Genomic DNA, 19,324 nt, shown 5'->3' with positions numbered 1-19,324 from the left:
GTACTTGATAAAGTACAGAATGTGTTTTCCCTAATCTAAATTCTAATCACCATGTCACTCACAACAGACTTAGTAATGCTCCACTAACACACTATTCACATGCAAAATACCCTAAATAAGGCCAATTATGACTCTGCTCCTCTTCCCTGGTTAACCCGCTGAGAACTGAAAAATTTCACAAGGCAGTCACCAATTAAGACAAAGGGTCCTTGTTTTAAATTAAGTCAGTCTTTTTGATTCCTAAACAGCTCAACAAAGTGGCCTGCCTTTTGCTTAAAAGCCGTTGGTCAAATATGACCCCGCGAGATGGAAGATCACAGACTAGAAATATCTGAGCTCAGACAACTTTGAAAAACAAAAACTGTCGGCAGCTTCTATACATACATAGAAGGGACACATTTAGATAATAAGCTCTACAAATATTTCTGGCTATCCATATATTTTTAGGTATATATTTATAAAAGTCCTACTTATTTCATATAAGCGTAACCAACTCCCAACGTGAAACAATTTATCATAAAAATTCAGTCGTCTCTAGGTACCAGGAAAAAGATTCAGCCGGATTCAGTCACAACACCTGGGATGCCTTAGGGAACTCCTCCTTTTTTTTTTTTTTTTACAAATTGGTTGATTGAGGAATAAAAAGAAAAAAAAAATACCGACTTTTTACTAACCCACTGGAAAAATTCATTTTTTTGTCAATCTACATCCTACGCAGGTCTCCAGAATTCAGCTTGGGGGTTCTTGCATGCTTTTTTTATGACTAAACAGTATTTTTATGGAAATAGAATTATTATGGCATAGGTTGTTCAGAAAAATGTGCGAATTAGCTTTAAATTATTTCAAAAGACGGGTTTCATGGCATTTGGTCATTAGGAGGCCAACCTTAAACTATAATTAGAATTATAAATAGGACTCTATGGAGGTTATTTACTAAACTCCGAATGCCAAAAACATGGAAAATTTGTTTTTTAGTAGAAAATCAGAATTTTTACTATAAAAAAATGTATATTATTTAAAATTCTATAAAAGAATTTATTAAACCCCTGAGTATGGAAAAGTCCGAACCCGGCATCTCAGACCTGTCAAGGTTGCAAATAAGTCATTGGGAGAAGTCCTAATGATTTTTTGATGTGTGCTGGGTTTCGTGCAATACCCTGAAGTTTTCCCTGGAGTGTTCAGGCAAAAAGCATAAGAAATCTGACTTTTCTGGTGAAAAATCCGAAAAAATAGCAAAAATGGTGGAGATTCCGAAAAATTCTTAAAATTCATATTTTATCACGATTCTTTGGGATTTTTTCCCCCAAACAAAATTTTCGGATAAATGTATTAATAAATAAGCCACAAAAACCTGTGCGGATTTGGTCGGAGTTTTTTTCAGAAAAAATTGAGATAAATAACCCCCTATGTATTAATCACATTAGATTCATTGACTAACACATGGTGCAGTGCAAAGAGGAAATGGCCCATCCAAATGCTATTCATAAATGTACTTGGGGTAATACATGTTCCTCTATACCTGTGCCTTTCAGTATAATGTCAATTGAATCAACTTTGCTGCATTAGGTGCAAAGTATACACAAATTCAAGGGTGCCCTAGAATTATCACTGGCCTTACCATGTATTGTATAAAGCACTGCGTATCTTGACAGCGCTATATAAATAAATGATGATGAAATGATGATGATTACACACGCCTGAAATGAAACTTAAATTCTGGGAAATAATGCCGATTTTGCACCTTGCTTCTGCTTTATAAATAAACCCTAGTATGAACTAAATTCTCTACCTTTTAAACAGCATTCCTATTGCAAAATGTCAAAGTTCAGGGGCCACATAAAGAAAAGACACACGTCTACTGTCTGTGTTACAAATAAAGGATTTCAGGGGTAACTAATAATATTCTAATATCAAAGTGAGGACACCATGGTTTTGTATAATGGACATCAGAGTCCTAGGACACACTTAGGGATGCTGTAAATCTGCTGTTTGCTTCATAATAAAGATGAATCCAGCAAAATTAGGATTAAGCTAACGGCACTGTTTTTTCCCCCCACACGGATGTTTTGTTGATTATACTGAAATTTGCATATGCAGATGAAGGTTTGGACGCAGTTTGGTGTTGAGCCAAATGTTAAGGATTTGGTATTCAGCTGAATACAAAAATGATGGATTTGACGCCTCCCTAGACACAAGTGACATTGCGAAGGATAATTGTGACCGATGACATCACTTGGCACCATTTATGAGGACACTTTCATCAAATGAACCTGCTGGACTTTATCATAACAGAGGAGATATCTGAAAAACGCTAAGCCAAATCAATTGTCCCCATTTGAAACCTCACTTTTATTTTGGAACCCCTTAGCACATAACAAGGTTATAGATTAATCAAATATTGTCATCCTATAGTTCCAAGAACTATAGCAGCAATATCTCTTTAAGGATAGGGCTGTTCTGCATTCCTCAATACGGGTTGTGGATTTTTTTTTGTAAGGTACAGAATGCAGCCAGAACCTAGGGAGAATGGGGCACATATAGGACCCATCAAATGTTTCTAAACTGCAACGGCCCACACCCACTAATAGGCGTGTATTTATCAAAGAGTGAAGGTAGAGATCGCCACAGGCTTATTTATCAAAGGATGAACTTTCACTTTCACCCATTGAGAAATACTCTTTTAAAAACCCCATAGAAATGAATGGAGAGTGGCGGAATTTCACTCAAGAGGATTGTGGGGATCTCTAACTTCACTCTTTGTTAATTATACCCCATAGTGTAAGACGAGACTAATATAGGGTGGTGCAGTGTCCCTGTTGATTTAGTGTTCTGTATGTGGTACCACCTCAATTTCTCTATCTACAACTGTAACTCTGCAAGACTCCACAATATGCAGAACTTCTATATGGGGGATATATTTCCTTCCCTACAGTATTACATCTAACAAAATGACAGAGAATACAAGTGTGTGCTTTAGCAGAGAGGGGAGCAGGTCCCTTTATGTAACAGCGGTGCCAAACACTGTCTACGCAAGTTAACCAGCTCAGCATTCCTTACAGAACTCTAGGAGATCTGCTAATTACTCGCAAACTGAGAGAATACACGTTGCGTGCTTGTACATAAAGGTGCCAACAAAGAGTTGCAGCTTGCCTCGCTGTTATTTAAGGAATACGGTGTGAGTGTTACAGAACTTTATCATAACGTGAGGTGATGACATTCTCTGCTGAAATAAGATATATTTTTGCTGAGCAGGTTGACAGGGCAGAGGAGGGCTGCGCCGTGTTACCAGGATTAGTCAAAACAGCAAAGAAACACAATACGGGACAATAGTGCTGGACAGGGTTTCAAACAGCCATGCCAGTTCTATTATGAACCACAGCCATGGTACCAGGTTTGCCCAGGTGTAAGTATGTAATAATCCGCAGTAAGCAGTTGTTCTTCTTCATGACCAAGATTCTTATAACAGAGCACTTCGGCCATTAAAGACTCATAAGGGACATAGTCAACCATATACAAGCCTTGTCCCTTGACCCAAATGAGTAGCACCTATACTGAATCAAAGGACAAGTTTTGAATGTCTTAAATTCATTCAAACACATAGCATGGTTACGTCCCTAATTCTAGGTCTGTCCCGTCATAGCTACAATGATTTTCATGACACCATTAGGGGGTTCCTAGTCCTTTAATGGGCTCTTTAAGGTAGAGGTCAAGGGAGATTAGCTTTAGTAAAGTTCCTTGCCTCCAGCGTTGCCTATTTAAGCTTGAATTCTTATTAATGGAAAGGCAGTAACATCATAAAAATTGCTGATCAGCACAATGGACATATCCAGAGGTGCCACTGGCATCAAAGTAAAAACTAACCAAGATCAAGAAGGCATGGAGCTGGAGGCTGGTGCCATATGGACACCTTACTGCTATTGACACCATAAGTCTTATCTAGGCATAAAAAATATTACTGTACCCCCAGTCTAATCCTTTTCTGGACTTTAGTTACCCTTTAACTACCTACTATTAATTTTTTTCAGTTGCTCACCTAACTAGCTTCCCTAAAAGACTAATATGTGAATATCAGAGCTGTCAGTGGACGTTAGATGGAACTATCAGATCCAATCCCACCGATTTGCTGTATGATGAGCCCAACTCCAAACATTTCTGTGTAGACCCCTGATATTTTAATTAAAACATTTGCAAAAGTATATTGACGTCCTCCGAGTTCGATATCAAAAACATACAATGGGGCAGATTTACTAGAGGGTGCAGGCATCAATTCGCTAGCAAAGGAGATAGACGCTAGCGGTGATTTGCACTCTATCGCCAGGCGAATTTTCGCTCTGGTGAATGGACATTACTCCACAAATTCACTAAGATATGTATTTTACTGAACGTTACCACTTTCGCCAGACTTGCCTTCTCCAGCTCAGACCAGGCGAAGTGCAATGGAGTGCATAGATCTTCCTCAATCTTCTGTTACTTACATCATATTTTTTAGTGGAAAAAATTTCTAAGTCCAAAAAACGCTGGCATCTTTCCTTTTTTCAGAGTGATAAAAAGTCCTTAAATTTTTTTTGGGTAACCGGGTTCCCCCATACATTTTTTAACATATGGAACGTTAACTATACAGTGGGCTCATGTGTAGGGCATTATGACAACTCTATTGTCTTTATTAAGGTTCCCTGGACTTGTGTAGTGTAATGTATTTACTGCAACATATACGTCCATTCAACTTTATCATTTCCCGCCGTATGCAAATTAGCCTGAGCGAAGACCTCTAACGAAGATGCGATAGGCAGAATTGACCGCTACCGCATCTTCGATTTGATTTGCTTGCATTGCTCAAGTAACGCTAACGAAAATTCAACAGCGTTCGGCGCCCTGGACGCAACTACGCATTTTAGTAAATTAGTGTTGTCTGATTTTTCGCCTGGCGAAGTGTTGCAATGGCCGCGAAGCCGTTGCTGGCGAATTTTTGCCGCTTAGTAATTTCACCCAAATATGTTTATTGGTCAACTGTCCGACGTCAAAGAGGGACATCTTCCTCAGGACAAACGTAAATAATGTGGGCAACGCTGTGGACATTACCTTCCTGACATGAGTGAAGCTAATGGAGTGCAGGCCGACTTGGTTATTTTTATGTAGAGCCATGGTTGTCTCAGGAGACAATTGCCTTTATACGGAGCTGCTTGGAGATTTCTAATACCCTTATGTCACATTATTCCCTGTATATTTGTCACTCTCTGACATCACAAGGGACAATCTTAAAATGATATATTTCACTGCATACATAAAGCTCATACAAGGCTACGTATAAATAAGAATCCTATATCCTATATTACACTGTCACTGGGTTCATGTGAGTCCATTCTTGCTGGTACGTGTCGTCCAAATATCCACAATGTGTCACTAATTCAGTCCTAGAATTTTTTGGCAGAGAGAACCAAAATCTGCCTGCTCCTCGAGCTTGAAGGAGTGACATTCCTCTCCCCCCTCCTTCCGCAGATGACAGCCCGGTGTCATATATTTGCCACAGCTGTAAGAGAAAGCTGTAATCACGGGCGGCTCCGCGGCTCTCGCTTCACCGCCTCGCAACTAGTAAGGTAGCTATTTGGTAGGTAGCCAAGTACTGAGATGAATGCAGGGTGAATCGAATGTTACTTCTTTGTCTTTAGGATTAATGAGGTTACCTATTTCCAGACGTTACTGCCGCAGTCTTCAAAGGGAAGTACAACACTCACTTCAGTAAGTGTTGAAAACACATCGCCGTGTGTGCATTAACACAGGCAACTTTTCATTGTAGCCTATGGGGAAAAACGCTGAGGCAGTTCAGGGAGATAGTTGCTCAAAAGACAAGGAGATTAGTAGCCAGGCGACAAAATCTCCCTGAATCTCCTCGTGTGTCCTTACCCTAAACTGTGATCAGAATGTTCTAGGCCTGCCAGTGATAGAGTTAAAGCCTCCCTTCCTCACCCTCTATAAGCTGCCATCTGGGAGTTCTAATTCATGGGTTGAACTACAACACCTTGATGGCAGCTTACAGAGGGTAAACATGGAGTTTTTAAGCAATGGTTGACACCACTATACTTTAATGGGAGGGATAGGGAGCTGACTAACTCCGGCCAGTGGGGCGATGTGATGGCATTGTGCTGGGGAAAACCGGGTCAGGCAGTGTGTAACAAAATAACTGGTCACACTAGAGCACTGTGGTGGATAATATGTCTTGTCTAGTTAGTTAGAACTCAAAACCAACCATATATCAGTAATACAAGCTTCTGCTTCACAAATAAAATGCAGTTTAAAGGAGAAGGAAAGGTAATTTTTATGACCTATCTTAGACTGTTGCCTGATCGCACCCCTCCTGAACCACTGCTGTCACGAACCAAATTGCTTTCCTGCACTTACACCGCGCCATCAAAGTATTTCCCCGCATGTTGGCCATGTACGCGTCACGTCCTTTGTCTCCTCATTGAAAGTGCGCATGCGCCCAATTGATTCCTCACCCATGATCTCTCGCATCATGACTGCAACGTCACCCACACAATCTAAGGCATATTGTTTTCACTGCTGCAAGATAGGCTCAGACAAGACCAGGGCTTGCAGAATTTCTTCTGCACATGTGCGAGCCCTGATAGCGCCGGTTTTGTTAGCGAGAGGGATGTCTTTTGTATTCCATGCGCCTAGCAATATTTTTTACATAGATCTCTGAATACAGCTAAAGAGATCACATACAGAGCCACTATTGCTAGTGTAAGTAGTTCTTCTCTTTGTGGCCAATATATAGAACTGTATTTGTTTTTTTACCTTTCCTTCTCCTTTAAGAGATAGTTCTCCTAAAAAATATAAATGATCAACCTTCAACAGAAGCAGACACAATGGTTTATTAGCCTTAAAATGTTGCTAAGCCCTGGTATATGAGTTGATAAATTACTCTGATACCCTGACAATGTACCTAGAAAGTCTCTTATGGGGGTATATTTATCAAAGAGTGAAGTTAATAGAGAAGTTCCGCCACTAGAGTGAAATTCCGCCACTATGGGGTAAATATATCAAAGAGTGAAGTTCCGCCACTAGAGTGAAATTCCGCAGCTCTCAATTCATTTCTATGGGATTTTTATAGGCGTATTTATCAAAGGGTGAACTTTCACTTTCACCCATTGATAAATACGCCTTGCAAAATCCCATAGAAATGAATTGAGAGCTGCAGAATTTCACTCTACTGGCGGAACTTCACTCTTTGATAAATTTACCCCATAGTGTTCTGCGGGGCCCTAATATTGAAGCTCTGTTGTCATGTCCTAGTACTGTTCATCACTCGTTCATAAAACAAGTCTGCACCGTGACACATGATGGGAAGGCCTAGATTTGCACTGGAGCCAGTTGCCCTAACCTTCCTACAACATCAACAAAGACACTGCAAGAGGCTCATCCCTGCTGTCTGCTCCAGCTTCAGACCAAAATTCTGGAGTCGTTAGCTCGTAACAACATCTGTCTGTAGGTGACTCTTGTACTACATCACAAACTGGCTCTTGGTTGGCCAAACCTTATATACTTGAAAGGAGGGGTCTTCAACCGTTTTTAGCCTTGAACCACATTCAGATGTAAAAAGAGCATGAAAAATGTTCTAGGGTTTTGCAAAATAAGTGCTGAGATTAGCCATTTGGTAGCCCCTATATGGACTGGCAGCCTACAGAAGACTTTATTTGGCACTACACCTGGTTTTAAGGCAACCAAAAATTGCCTAAAAACCAAGAATTCAAAAATAAGCACCTGCTAACCAAAGTTGACTGGCCAACTAATGACCAGATTCAGAAAATGTATTGTGGCCAACATGTTTTGGTAGGTTGTCTCCTGCCCCGAAGGACATGGAATCCTACAGAGGCATTCCCCATAACTACTAAATTTTGATCATGCAAAGCAATTCTTATTCCCTAAATGCTAGGAGGCTGCCATCATCAGTAATGGGCAAGGGCAACAGAAGCTATAAGTGAACCCATACAGAAATGGCATTTTTTTCCTGGTATCGCAGCATCTCAAGGGTCGCATCAAGGAGAGTGGGAGCAGCACAGCATTCTGGGAAATGTAGTTCATGATCAGCTAGAGGGCTTAAGGTTGAACATCCCTGATTTGGTGAACTGATTTGATTGTCTGCTCACAACTTTTTAAAAGGTAAACAGATTAAAAACTCCTGTTTTGCTGTTGAATTAGCTGATGTCTACAGCCAAGCTTAAATTCAGATTGCATTGCAACCTGGAGTATAATTTAGAGGGAGGGGGAATAACGATAATAAAGTTTCCCCACATGACATTTTGCAGAGACAGAGTACATGTGAGCAGAAACACAAGGCAGATTGTGTTTATTTTAAAAAGCTGCGTTCCATTTTTTATGTACAAAAAGTGCAGCTGTGAGAAATTGGAAAACCCACCTGGCAAGGGAGACTATTATGTTTTTATATATAGAGGAAAAAAATCCTCTTAGGGGCCGGCAGGCGGATGTACGGCTTAAGCCTTTGGCACACGTAGACGTCTTTCTAGCACTTGCTTAGTGGAGCAATATGAGCCTTTCAACGGGTCCCAAAGCTAACAGTTCTCAAGGATGCACTTGGAGCCCTTGGAAATGACCTACACGGTAGTACATCTCCCTTTCATTGTCATGGGCCTCGTCTTTCATTCACTGGAGCTGCTGCTTCAATTCCATAAGGCCATACAGCTAACATTTGGAAATTGACTCAATATGAGCAATAGCGACCTATTCACTGCATGCAATGGGAAAAGGCGGCTCAGAGAAGCCTGTTTGGAGGGCACAAAGATTGGGAAAAGAGGGGGAAGGGCACATGTATTAGGGGAGATTGCACAGAGATTGAGAAAGGGGGGGACATGGCACAGGGATTGGGTCAGATGGAAAGAGGGCACAGTGCTTGGAAAAGGAGGGGGCACATGTATCGCAAGAGCATGGGGAGATGGCACAGAGATTGTGAAAGAGGTTCAGAGGAAAGGGAGGAGAGGCTCCGAAATTGATAACGGACAGGATGGGACATGTGTATCAGGGGAAGATTGGGAAAGAACACAGACATTTGGTATGAAAAGGACACAGAGATCAAGGAAGGCTGGAGACAGTGCATAGATATTGGGAACCGAGGGGGCAGGATACAAGGATCAGGGGAGTATGGGAAGAAAGCACAGAGATTTGGAAAGAAGAGAAACGGGATGAGGGGGAACAGAGGCACAAATATTGGGAATACAGGGGATAGGACGCAGGGAGGATGGGGAAAGAGTACAGAGATTGGGAAGGAGAGAAAATGGATGAGGGGAGGAGAGGCTCAGAGATTGGGAATGGGGAGGACAGGACACAGAGATTAGGGGAGGATGGTGAAAGAGCACAGAGATTTATAAAGAAGCGAGAGAAAAGGGATCAGGGAAGAGACTCAGAGATTGGGAATGGGGAGGCCAATATACAGGGATCAGAGGATGATGGGGAGAGGGCACAAAGACATGGAAAGAGGAGGACAAAACACAGGATGGTTGAAGGAGGAGCAGGGAAGGGGGAAGTTGTTGAGATAAGGCAAGTATTCAAAATGTATTGGCTTCACCTAGGTCATTGCATATGCCAATAAGGCTACACCAATTTTTCTCAATACACATATTCATATATACAATGCTGTTGGTACATGACACAACCTGGAGCCGATATCTAACATCTGTTATGTTTAGCATAACCCTAACATTTCAGGACTATGGAGTCTGCCTCAGTGTTGGCTAATGTGCAACTATTGGCACAACGATCCACTCCATTCCCACTGCATTTTAGCAGGAGTCAGAGCAGAAAATAAATCCTGGGCTTTAGTTTCTAACGTGCAGCAGAGAAATGATTGAAAGAGACCAGCACCTCTGTGTGGAAGCTGAGTTATCCTGTAACCCAGTGTGGGTGATTTTGGGGGGTTTGAGCCAGAGAATTGAATGGGGAAAAAAAACTGAAATAACTACATGTGAAGCGCCAAGCTTTTACCCAGTTAAACCAGTTGTATTTTGATTATGGCAAGGGGCCAAAACAAACAGGCCACTGTCAGATATCAGAGTTAGGAAGCTTTTCTCAAAACAGAAACAAGAAAAATGTCAAAAATTATTGTCGAATCTCAAGCAAGTTCCAAGGTCTTTCCCCTCCCTTCTTCTCCAATTAAAAGTTTTATAACAAAGGTTTAACACTTTTTATTACACGGCCCTGGGGGAACATGTACCTCCGACGCCTGCAGGTGCAAAACGCAACCCGGAGACAAAGAGGTGATACTTTGTAACTCAGCTGCCTTATCACCAGGTGCCTCATTCTGTGCTGCCAAACATGATTAAAAAGGGAAAAAAATAGTTTTTGACTGAACTCCAGCAGCAAATAAACCCAAACTACATGAATTTAGCTCACTCAATATTTTACCCCAACAAGTTTTGGGGCATACTCTATTTCACTCACCATGATTCACATTTCCTTTGCTGTTGACTATGTGTGTAAGACTGAAGCAATCAGAATTGAAAGACTGTTTTTGTACAGAGCAGAAAAACAAATGCAGATGAGGGAAACTGTGTTATTTTCAGAGATGGAATGAACTGAATCCTAATGTGGAGTTACAAAAAACTCTAAAACAAAGGTGTAGGGCCAACAAACGTTGGTCCTTTGTTTGGCAAAGGACCACAAACTTCTTGATCTTTCCTCAATATGCCCACCTTAAGGTTCAATAGATGTCTGCCTGATTTTAGGCCAGATATCTATCATAAAGGTCATCTAACAGGGTCCATACATGGGAAGATAAGATTCCAACTTGGTCTGAAAGGGTTGAATTGGCTGTTTAACTCTGCCTGTGTATGGCCAGCGTTAGACCTGTCCTATAGGTTGGGTTCTTCTAATTGGAATTGATACCCCAGAAATGCAAGCAACAATTCCTATAATTACCCAAGAGGAGTTACAATCGCCATACATAGGCAGGTTTAAGCTTCCAATTCGATATCGATTGATATCTGGCCAAAAATCAGATCAAGGGACTACTCATTCATGAGGTCCTCAATCCTACTTTTTGTATCCCCTTCATTGTAATTTTATCATTCAGCCCTATCGCCAAACTATGACATCAGCATAATATCGCCCAAAATTGGGGGAAAGGTTAGCTTATTTGGCTTATTTGGCTGCTTGTCAACTAGTGTCTTCTATTTGTCTCACTGGAAATATATATGTTACAAGACAAGTAAACACCCCTGACCATCTCTTAAGTTGGCCATACAGATGGAGACCCACTCATTTGGCATCCTCGCCAAACGAGTGGATATCTCCTTGATTTGCTCACGTTGAAGTGGGCGATATCGGGCTGATACAATCATGGGCCCAACGATTAGATCACAAGGAGGAGAAAATGGGTGGTCGATCAAGGACTGCATCAACGAACTGATGTGGTCCTCAATCCAAACCATAAATAGAGTAGTCCTTATGCAATCATCAGTATATGTGTGCTTCTCAACGAGCTGCAAACCCTGTGCCGGAGTGCAATAGTTTCCAAATGAGAAAGATAATAGCCGGAGAGCACGTAATTCTTCAATTAAAATGTCATCTCTTTATTCGCATAAATTACTGCACAAAGCCTATGAGGGTCCGGACCCTCGTAGACATAAGGGCATATTATTCTTTGTCTGTGGTGGAGTTACATTTCTGACTACAGAGAATATGTTGCCTTCTATTTTGAGTAGTTGTGGTTGAAGAGAGTTTGATATTCCCATAGTCGATTGCAAGACCCCCGCCACTAAAAATGGCTCAACTGCAAATGGTTTACAAGATGCCTTACACCACCACCACCATATTCGATTGGCTGCAACACAAACTTTTCTCATAAGTCCTCCTTTTCTTACTGTTTTTCCATATTTATTTCTTACTCTGGTTTCTTCTTGTTTTCATTGCTCTAACTCTTTTATATAAGCACAAGGCTAACATTGCATCTACAGATCACCCTGAGTTCTAATATCCTTATAATGAATATCTTGTAAATTATATCCTTTTAAACGGCGAGTTCTGATGTCATCAGTTATAAAAGGTGAGTAGTGATGTCATTTCTGTCACAAGACTCACTGAAAATTGTGTATTATAATAAATTAAGTACCCCCTGTTGCAAAATATGAGGATATTTTAAGTTACCTCGGAGTTTCATGACCTGTATAAAATCCTTCTAATTTACAAGAGGGGGTACTTTATTCACTATATAATGTACAGTAGTGGGTACATTATCCCTTATAATACATGAATGATACAGAGAGTTCCCTGTATAACTCAGCCTGCAGCCTTGTGTCTTTATATGGTCACAGAACAACCCCTCAGTGACTTCTAATATCCTTATCATTTACAGTAGGGGGTACATTATCCCTTATAATACATGATTGATACTCAGAGTTTCCTGTATAGCCTGTATCCTTGTGTCTTTATATGGTCACAGAATAACCCCACAGTGACTTCTAATATCCTTATCATTTACAGTAGGGGGTACATTATCCCTTATAATACATGAGTGATACTCAGAGTTCCCTGTATAACTCAGCCTGTAGCCTTGTGCCTTTATATGGTCACAGAACAACCCCTCTCTGACTTCTAATATCCTTATCATTTACAGTAGGGGGTACATTATCCCTTATAATACATGAGTGATACTCAGAGTTCCCTGTATAACTCAGCCTGCAGCCTTGTGCTTTTATATGGTCACAGAACAACCCCTCTCTGACTTCTAATATCCTTATCATTTACAGTAGGGGGTACATTATCCCTTATAATACATGAGTGATACTCAGATTTCCCTGTATAACTCAGCCTGCAGCCTTGTGTCTTTATATGGTCATAGAACAACCCCTCAGTGACTTCTAATATCCTTAACATTTACAGTAGGGGGTACATTATCCCTTATAATACATGAGTGATACTCAGAGTTCCCCGTGTAACTCAGCCTGCAGCCTTGTGCCTTTATATGGTCACAGAACAACCCCTCAGTGACTTCTAATATCCTTATCATTTACAGTAGGGGGTACATTATCCCTTATAATACATAAGTGATACTCAGAGTTCCCTGTATAACTCAGCCTGCAGCCTTGTGCCTTTATATGGTCACAGAACAACTCAGTGACTTCTAATATCCTTAACATTTACAGTAGGGGGTACATTACTCCTTATAATACATGAGTGATACTCAGAGTTCCCTGTAATACTCACAGAACTCCTTAAAGACCTCTAATATCCCAAGTAGGGGGTACACTGTCCCTTATGCACAAGACATATGAGTACTCATTGAACAAACTGTCATTACACCACACTTAGCACCCTAGACACAAGTGTTTGGGCTCCTGTGTTTCCCCGTTTCTACAGCGCTGCCCCTGTTCATGGAGAGGAAGGTAGGACAACCTTGCTCTAAACAAGATGTCAGGCAGAAAGCTATTAAAACAAGATAAAACCCCATTACATTTCTTTTTCTTAACCAAGTGCTTACATAGAAAGGCACACAGCAAACATCCATTATATTCCCTTAAGCTTCAAATGTTTTTCCTTTTTGTTAAGCTGTGTAAATCAAGTATTTTGATAACAGCTTATGTTCCCTGATGCTGCCAAACATGTGCATGTGGGAAGTATTTTACTAAACGCGGACAAACAAAAAAACACTCATGTGCAACTGCCAAATTAAAGAAAGCAAAAAAAAAAAAAAAGATTCCTTTAAAAGTGCCATTGTCTGGAAACAAAGGCCCCATCGTATGACGGAGGGAGAGTCTCGAGAGAATGACAGCGAAAGGCAAACACAGACAAAACAGGACTTGCGCTGCGGCACAGAAAAGGGGGCAGAGGATCGGCGTTGCGCTGACATTTTATTTCTTAATGAAAATATCCCGTTTTGTGTTTTAAAAGTCGAAGTCAACTTCCCGTGAGAGGGTTTCACATTTAGCCTCCTGGCCTTGAATTCATGCCAAAAACATTTCAAAAGGCAAAAAAAAAAGGAACAACAAATAAATTCGTTTTTTTTCCTGACATTTTTATGCCGTATCTGCCGGCCAGATTTCACAAAGCGCTAGATCTCTGCTAAAAAAGCAATTACCCACCTCCATTACCATACAGGCTGAGAGAGTCTGTCAGTTGTTCTTCTTGCCTCATCTGTGTTTATATTCGTATAGTGAGAGACATCTCTAATACTCATGGGCCCAGGGTAAAACACAGTTTCTGCTCTTACTGAAGTGCAACTTGCTCTGTCATTGCCTAACTGCCTGGGACTTCAACAACTGATGAAGGGCACAAGCTTGGGCAGCGCTGATATACAGGGTAACTATCACCATCTTGTCCTACTGATCATGACATCTTGCTCTGCTAAGGCCTGCTTTACCTCAATACCTACATGCAAATCCATAACAAACTCCCATTGATGAAGCCTTCATAAACCAGACATTCCCCTAAACTCCCTGAGATGCTCTGGAGGGCACCAACCACTGGTATTAATATGAAATACCTAATGCTTATAGTGGGAGTTTCTGGGGTTTACTTGGTAGACTATATATGGAAGGACAGAAGAGGAAGGCAACTCTTAATGCCTCTATACCTACATTTGCCAGTTATATAAAAGAAGCCTCATTGGGAAAGTAAAGGGTAGGGTACAAAGCGCCAAATGGGCACTAACAGACATGCTTTTGCACATTTGCACCATGCCAAGGATTCCAAAAAACCTCTTTATGAATACAGTTCTGCCTGTGTTTATACACCCACTACCAGTCCCCTAACTTGTATGCCATTTAGACATCCAGGTTAGTGAGTGGTGGGAAGATGGGCACAGGGCACACAGGAGCCTTTTTCTTACTGCGTCCCCTATGGAAGGGATCCCCAACCTATTTTAGCCATGAGCCAAATCCAAATGTTAAATGAGTTGGGGAGCAATATAAGCATCAAATAAGTTACTGTGGGGTGCCAAATAAGGGCTGTGATTGGCTATTTGGTAGCCCCTATGTGGACTGGCAGCCTACAGGAGGCTCATTTGTCAGTACATCTGGTTTTTATACAACCAAAACTTGCCTCCAAGCCTGGAATTCAAAAATAAGCTCCTGCTTTGAGGCCACTGAGAGCAACATCTAAGGGGTTGGTGAGAAACACGTTACGCAAAAACCACTGGTTGGAGATCACTGCCCTATGGCAACAAAAGTACAGAGCCTTTCTTAAATGTGCTTTTTGAATGAGCACTAAGGGAAACAATTGTGCAACCCTAAAGCTGGCCATAGATGCAAAGATGTGATCGTACAAATCCTCAATTTGTACGATTTTCAGACCATTTGTGGAGAGTCCTGACATTTTTCGTCGCACGGAGATCGGTCGTTCGGACAAGTTAAAAGATTTCTGTAGGCTCTGCCGATAATTTCTCTGCCTCTATTGCCGATCTGACGATTTACAGTGGAAGTCTGTCACCAGCTTTGTCGGACATAGCTTTCGTACAATTGCTGTCAGGGGCAGAACATCAGCTGATCTGTTCTTTTACTACTTTATTTGATCTGAATGGTTAGTGGCAGGTCGGGAGATGGGGAAGTCCAATCGTTCGAGGATCTTTTCATCTATGGCAAGCTTTAGAGCACTATCTCTTGCACTCAGATGTCTTGGGTGGTCAGAGGGCCATGCAACTAACACCATGAGTACACGCTGGATCTATATGCAACCAATCTGTTGGCATTTGACCCCTCTCTTTTTTCTACTAATTTGGTGCCATTCTTTGACTTCAGAATGTGCAGTAAGAATGGACTTCCAGCTGATTTCAACTCTACACTATAGTCCTCTCAGCCAACCCACTCTGGGTTGTAATTCTTGACTATGAGGCAGAACATACTGTATATCATTACTGCTCTAAAATATACAATAAAATCTGGCATTTCTGTTGCCCCCAGAAATACAGTGGTTTGTCCTTCACCACATATACAGGACAATAAATTTCACCCATTCAATTCTCCTTTCCTTCTAATTTTAAAGCTTTGGGCCCTTGCCATTGTGTCCAACGAAGAACTGCAGTATCCTAGGCTGCCAGTGAGCAAATAAACACTTTCTGATAACCCACCCTGTGACAATGTATCAAGGTTACAGCATGGATGTACCAACTGTTGTTGCCCTTTAGTTAGTGTACTATTCACAGCCTAAGATTTGGAGGAATCTGACTTTTTTGTGTTATTAGTAATAATTTTGTGTGGTAAGCTAAATAGAGCGTATCATTTTGGCATATTCATATTAGCAAGTATTTATTTCTTAGTACAACACGAGATATATATATATATACAACAATTATTCAAGAGGTTGTTTTTGAGGCACAGTGTAAAAACAACGGTGAAAAGAACCCTGGTTTTGCACTTTACCCTGCCTCCAGGTTGGACCTAAAGACTAGTTTTAAGAGTTGGGGTGCCGTTGGGGTTGCCACCTGTAGGTTGCCCCAGATAAACATCTGCCCTTATCCATGATGTCATCACCCCATAACCACATCATAACATGTTCCTTTATGTCACTGAACCACCATGTCATGGGCTACTGCCCAGGTGCAAATTTGCCAGCTGACAAATGAGCACCAGTGTCAAAAGAGGTGTTAAAGCTGGGTATACATGTATATGGTACAATTTCCTTATTTGGAGAAGTCGTCTACCAGTGGGACATCTCATCATCACCCATATATCACAGAATGTTACTTCTTTATGTGACATCAAGTAAAAGGAGAAAAACAATCTATGATCTCTTACCTGATGGCAGCCCTGCAATTCGGAATCCCTCCCATAACAGGAATATGAATTTCTATCTGATTTGCCTGTGAAAAGAAGTAAAAGAAGTCATTAAAAAAATATCTCTCAATGTTCTATGAGGGTTAATCAGTATGCTATGCAATCTGAATACTTTTAGAAACTATGAGATCCACCCCAACCCTTCAATGTTCTCTCACAACCCAACTGACTTCAGTTATCACCCCTTCTGTAGGTCCAGTTTTATGGTTAGCAGAGAGACCCCCAGCACCAGAAAGGACCCTATAAAGGCTGCCGCCAGTCTGGTTCAGAAGGTTCTTTAGAAGGTCTTGGTTGGCAAATGCTGAAAACTGGAGAGAAAAAATAGGAAAGCTAACCCTGTAGTGGTATCCTCTTTCTGGAAAGTAAATACCAGCCTTCCTATCTCTGGTATGTTTTTGGTGGAGTCTGGTAACCCTTACTCAGAAAGATCCCACAGATGGCAATTCTATTTCCAATGGTAGGGCTAGGTTCAAAATGCTTGAGTAATCTGTAGTGGGAGCAGAAGAAAATTCTACATCATCTACTAGAATTAAGTCTAAAGCAAATGGACTTTTGATAATTCTTGGAAACATTTCACCATTGATCTTCAGTTTAGTCAAAGAAGCCGCTCGGATGAGTGTTGAAATGTTTTCAAGAATACTCAAAAGTTCAGTTGCTTTAGATTTAATTCTACTAAATGCTTCACATCATGACCAGGACGAATGAAAATCTCCATAAACCTTTGGGTTGGTGTTGTCCCATTGAGTAATTCTATGTAGGTTCCTTCTGCCATGCAATCATAATAGCAGCTCTGTATAAAAGCAAACATTATATTCTGGTCACAGCAAGTGGAAACAAAACAACTCCTCCTAAGAAGTATGATGTATTTTCCTTTCCATTTTGATAACTTAGAGTATGCTCTCCACAAGCAAAAAGGAGCGTGAGACAAAGTGCTATTAGCTGACAAGAGGCCACACGAAAGAAATTAAGGCAACCTGCAGCAACCAAACTGAATTTAGGATAAAAATAATTATACAATTACCATAACGTTATATAATGTATACCATGGCATGGGATTACAGAGGCCATTTTCTGGAGTTAAATCCCTTGTTTTATTTCATTTGGATAAAGAAAGGCACGGATGTGCCTAATTTTAATTGCATCCACTTATTATTTTAATTGCATCCGTGTATTTTTTTATTGGATTATGGATGGGCACAGATATTCTCTAATTTTAATTGCGGTCACACAACAGATATTCGTGTAATACGGTACTTATTGTTCCAGAAACATAGTTCAGGACGTAAGTGCCCGATGAAACCAGATTATCGGATGGTGCAGCTGCCGTCAATCTGCAAGACGTCCAGTTTCAGGAGTGTTGTGAGATGTATTTTTTTTTGTAGTGATGGCCGGATTGTATTTACTTAATTCCTATCAGTGTCTGTGAGGGTATCTATTATAAAATCCAAATAAAAAAAAAGTACAAACAGAAAAATAGAGGGTTTTTTTAGCGAAAGAAAAATACGAAAACCTCTAAAACCTTTTTTCTTGGTTTCTACACTTCATAAATCTCTAATTCTTTTAAAAATATTTTTTTTTTTAAATAATGAGAAAACCATGATTTTTTTGGGAATGCATGAAATGCGTAAGGCCGTGTTTGTTCACTTCTTGCATGAAATACAAGTTGCAGTCCCTTTACTTTGCCTGTCATGCTGTCTTCTCCATGGTCAAATATCTCTACCTAGAACTGTAGGTCTGGGGCATGTGCACCCAGACCCAACGTTATAACTGGTGAGATCATATATACTCTTGTCTTGGAACCAGGAATATTTCCTTTTTTTTTAAACTGTAGTAATTTAACAAGACCCAGGGAAAAAGTGTAAAAGCACTAAGGAGCTGAAAGTTCATGAGGACGGACACAAGTCTCTGTGACCTGAAACGGTGGGGGACCTGTGTCAATTCACTGGAAATGGAACGCAGGATATGTTCAGGAGCCTTATTATAATAAAATGAAATGACACTAACCCAGCCATGAAAATAAAAATAAATAACACGAATGCCATTTTCAACAGCTGGATAAATTGGATAAACCATTATGGTAGGTCAAACAAATATCGAACTAACTAACCACGGGTGCTACAAAGACACACACACATATACAAACTTATATCTAAATTGGCATTCCAATCATTCCAGTTGCCTGGACAGACTTTTTCTCATGGGTTGGCCTTGGGTGGGCTCACAAGCTAGGACAGTGGTCCTCAACCTTTTTTACCCATGAGCCACATTCAAATGTAAAACAAGTTGGAGAGCAACATAAACATGCAAAAGTTTCCTGGGGGTGCCAAATACAGGCTGTGATTGGCTATTGGTTATTATGTTTACTGTTAACTTACAGTACACCTGGTTTTTATGCAGCCAAAACTTGCTACCAAGCCAGGAATTCAAAAATTTGAGACCACTGGGAGCAACATCTAATGGGATGGTGAGAAACATGTTGCTCACGAGACACTTGTTGGGCATAACTGAGCTAGGATCAGGGATGTTGATGTTCAGGGTAGGATAGA

At 40.8% G+C, this 19,324-nt stretch overlaps 1 protein-coding gene across 15 annotated transcripts in view; it reads right to left on the bottom strand.

The window, feature by feature from the left end:
• Window positions 1–19,324, bottom strand: part of tcf4.L (transcription factor 4 L homeolog) — a 278,465-nt gene that overhangs the window by 129,257 nt on the left and 129,884 nt on the right. For all 15 annotated transcript variants that reach the window (XM_018266818.2, XM_018266783.2, XM_018266825.2 and 12 more), the window contains one exon: window positions 16,740–16,804. In XM_018266818.2, the coding sequence (XP_018122307.1) occupies window positions 16,740–16,804 (65 nt within the window). The remainder of the gene's footprint in view (window positions 1–16,739; window positions 16,805–19,324) is intronic.

Source organism: Xenopus laevis, chromosome 1L (assembly GCF_017654675.1).
Source record: "Xenopus laevis strain J_2021 chromosome 1L, Xenopus_laevis_v10.1, whole genome shotgun sequence".
Taxonomy (NCBI): Eukaryota; Metazoa; Chordata; class Amphibia; order Anura; family Pipidae; genus Xenopus; species Xenopus laevis.
Note: the sequence above shows the minus strand (reverse complement) of the source record. Positions and strands in the feature narration are given on the sequence as shown.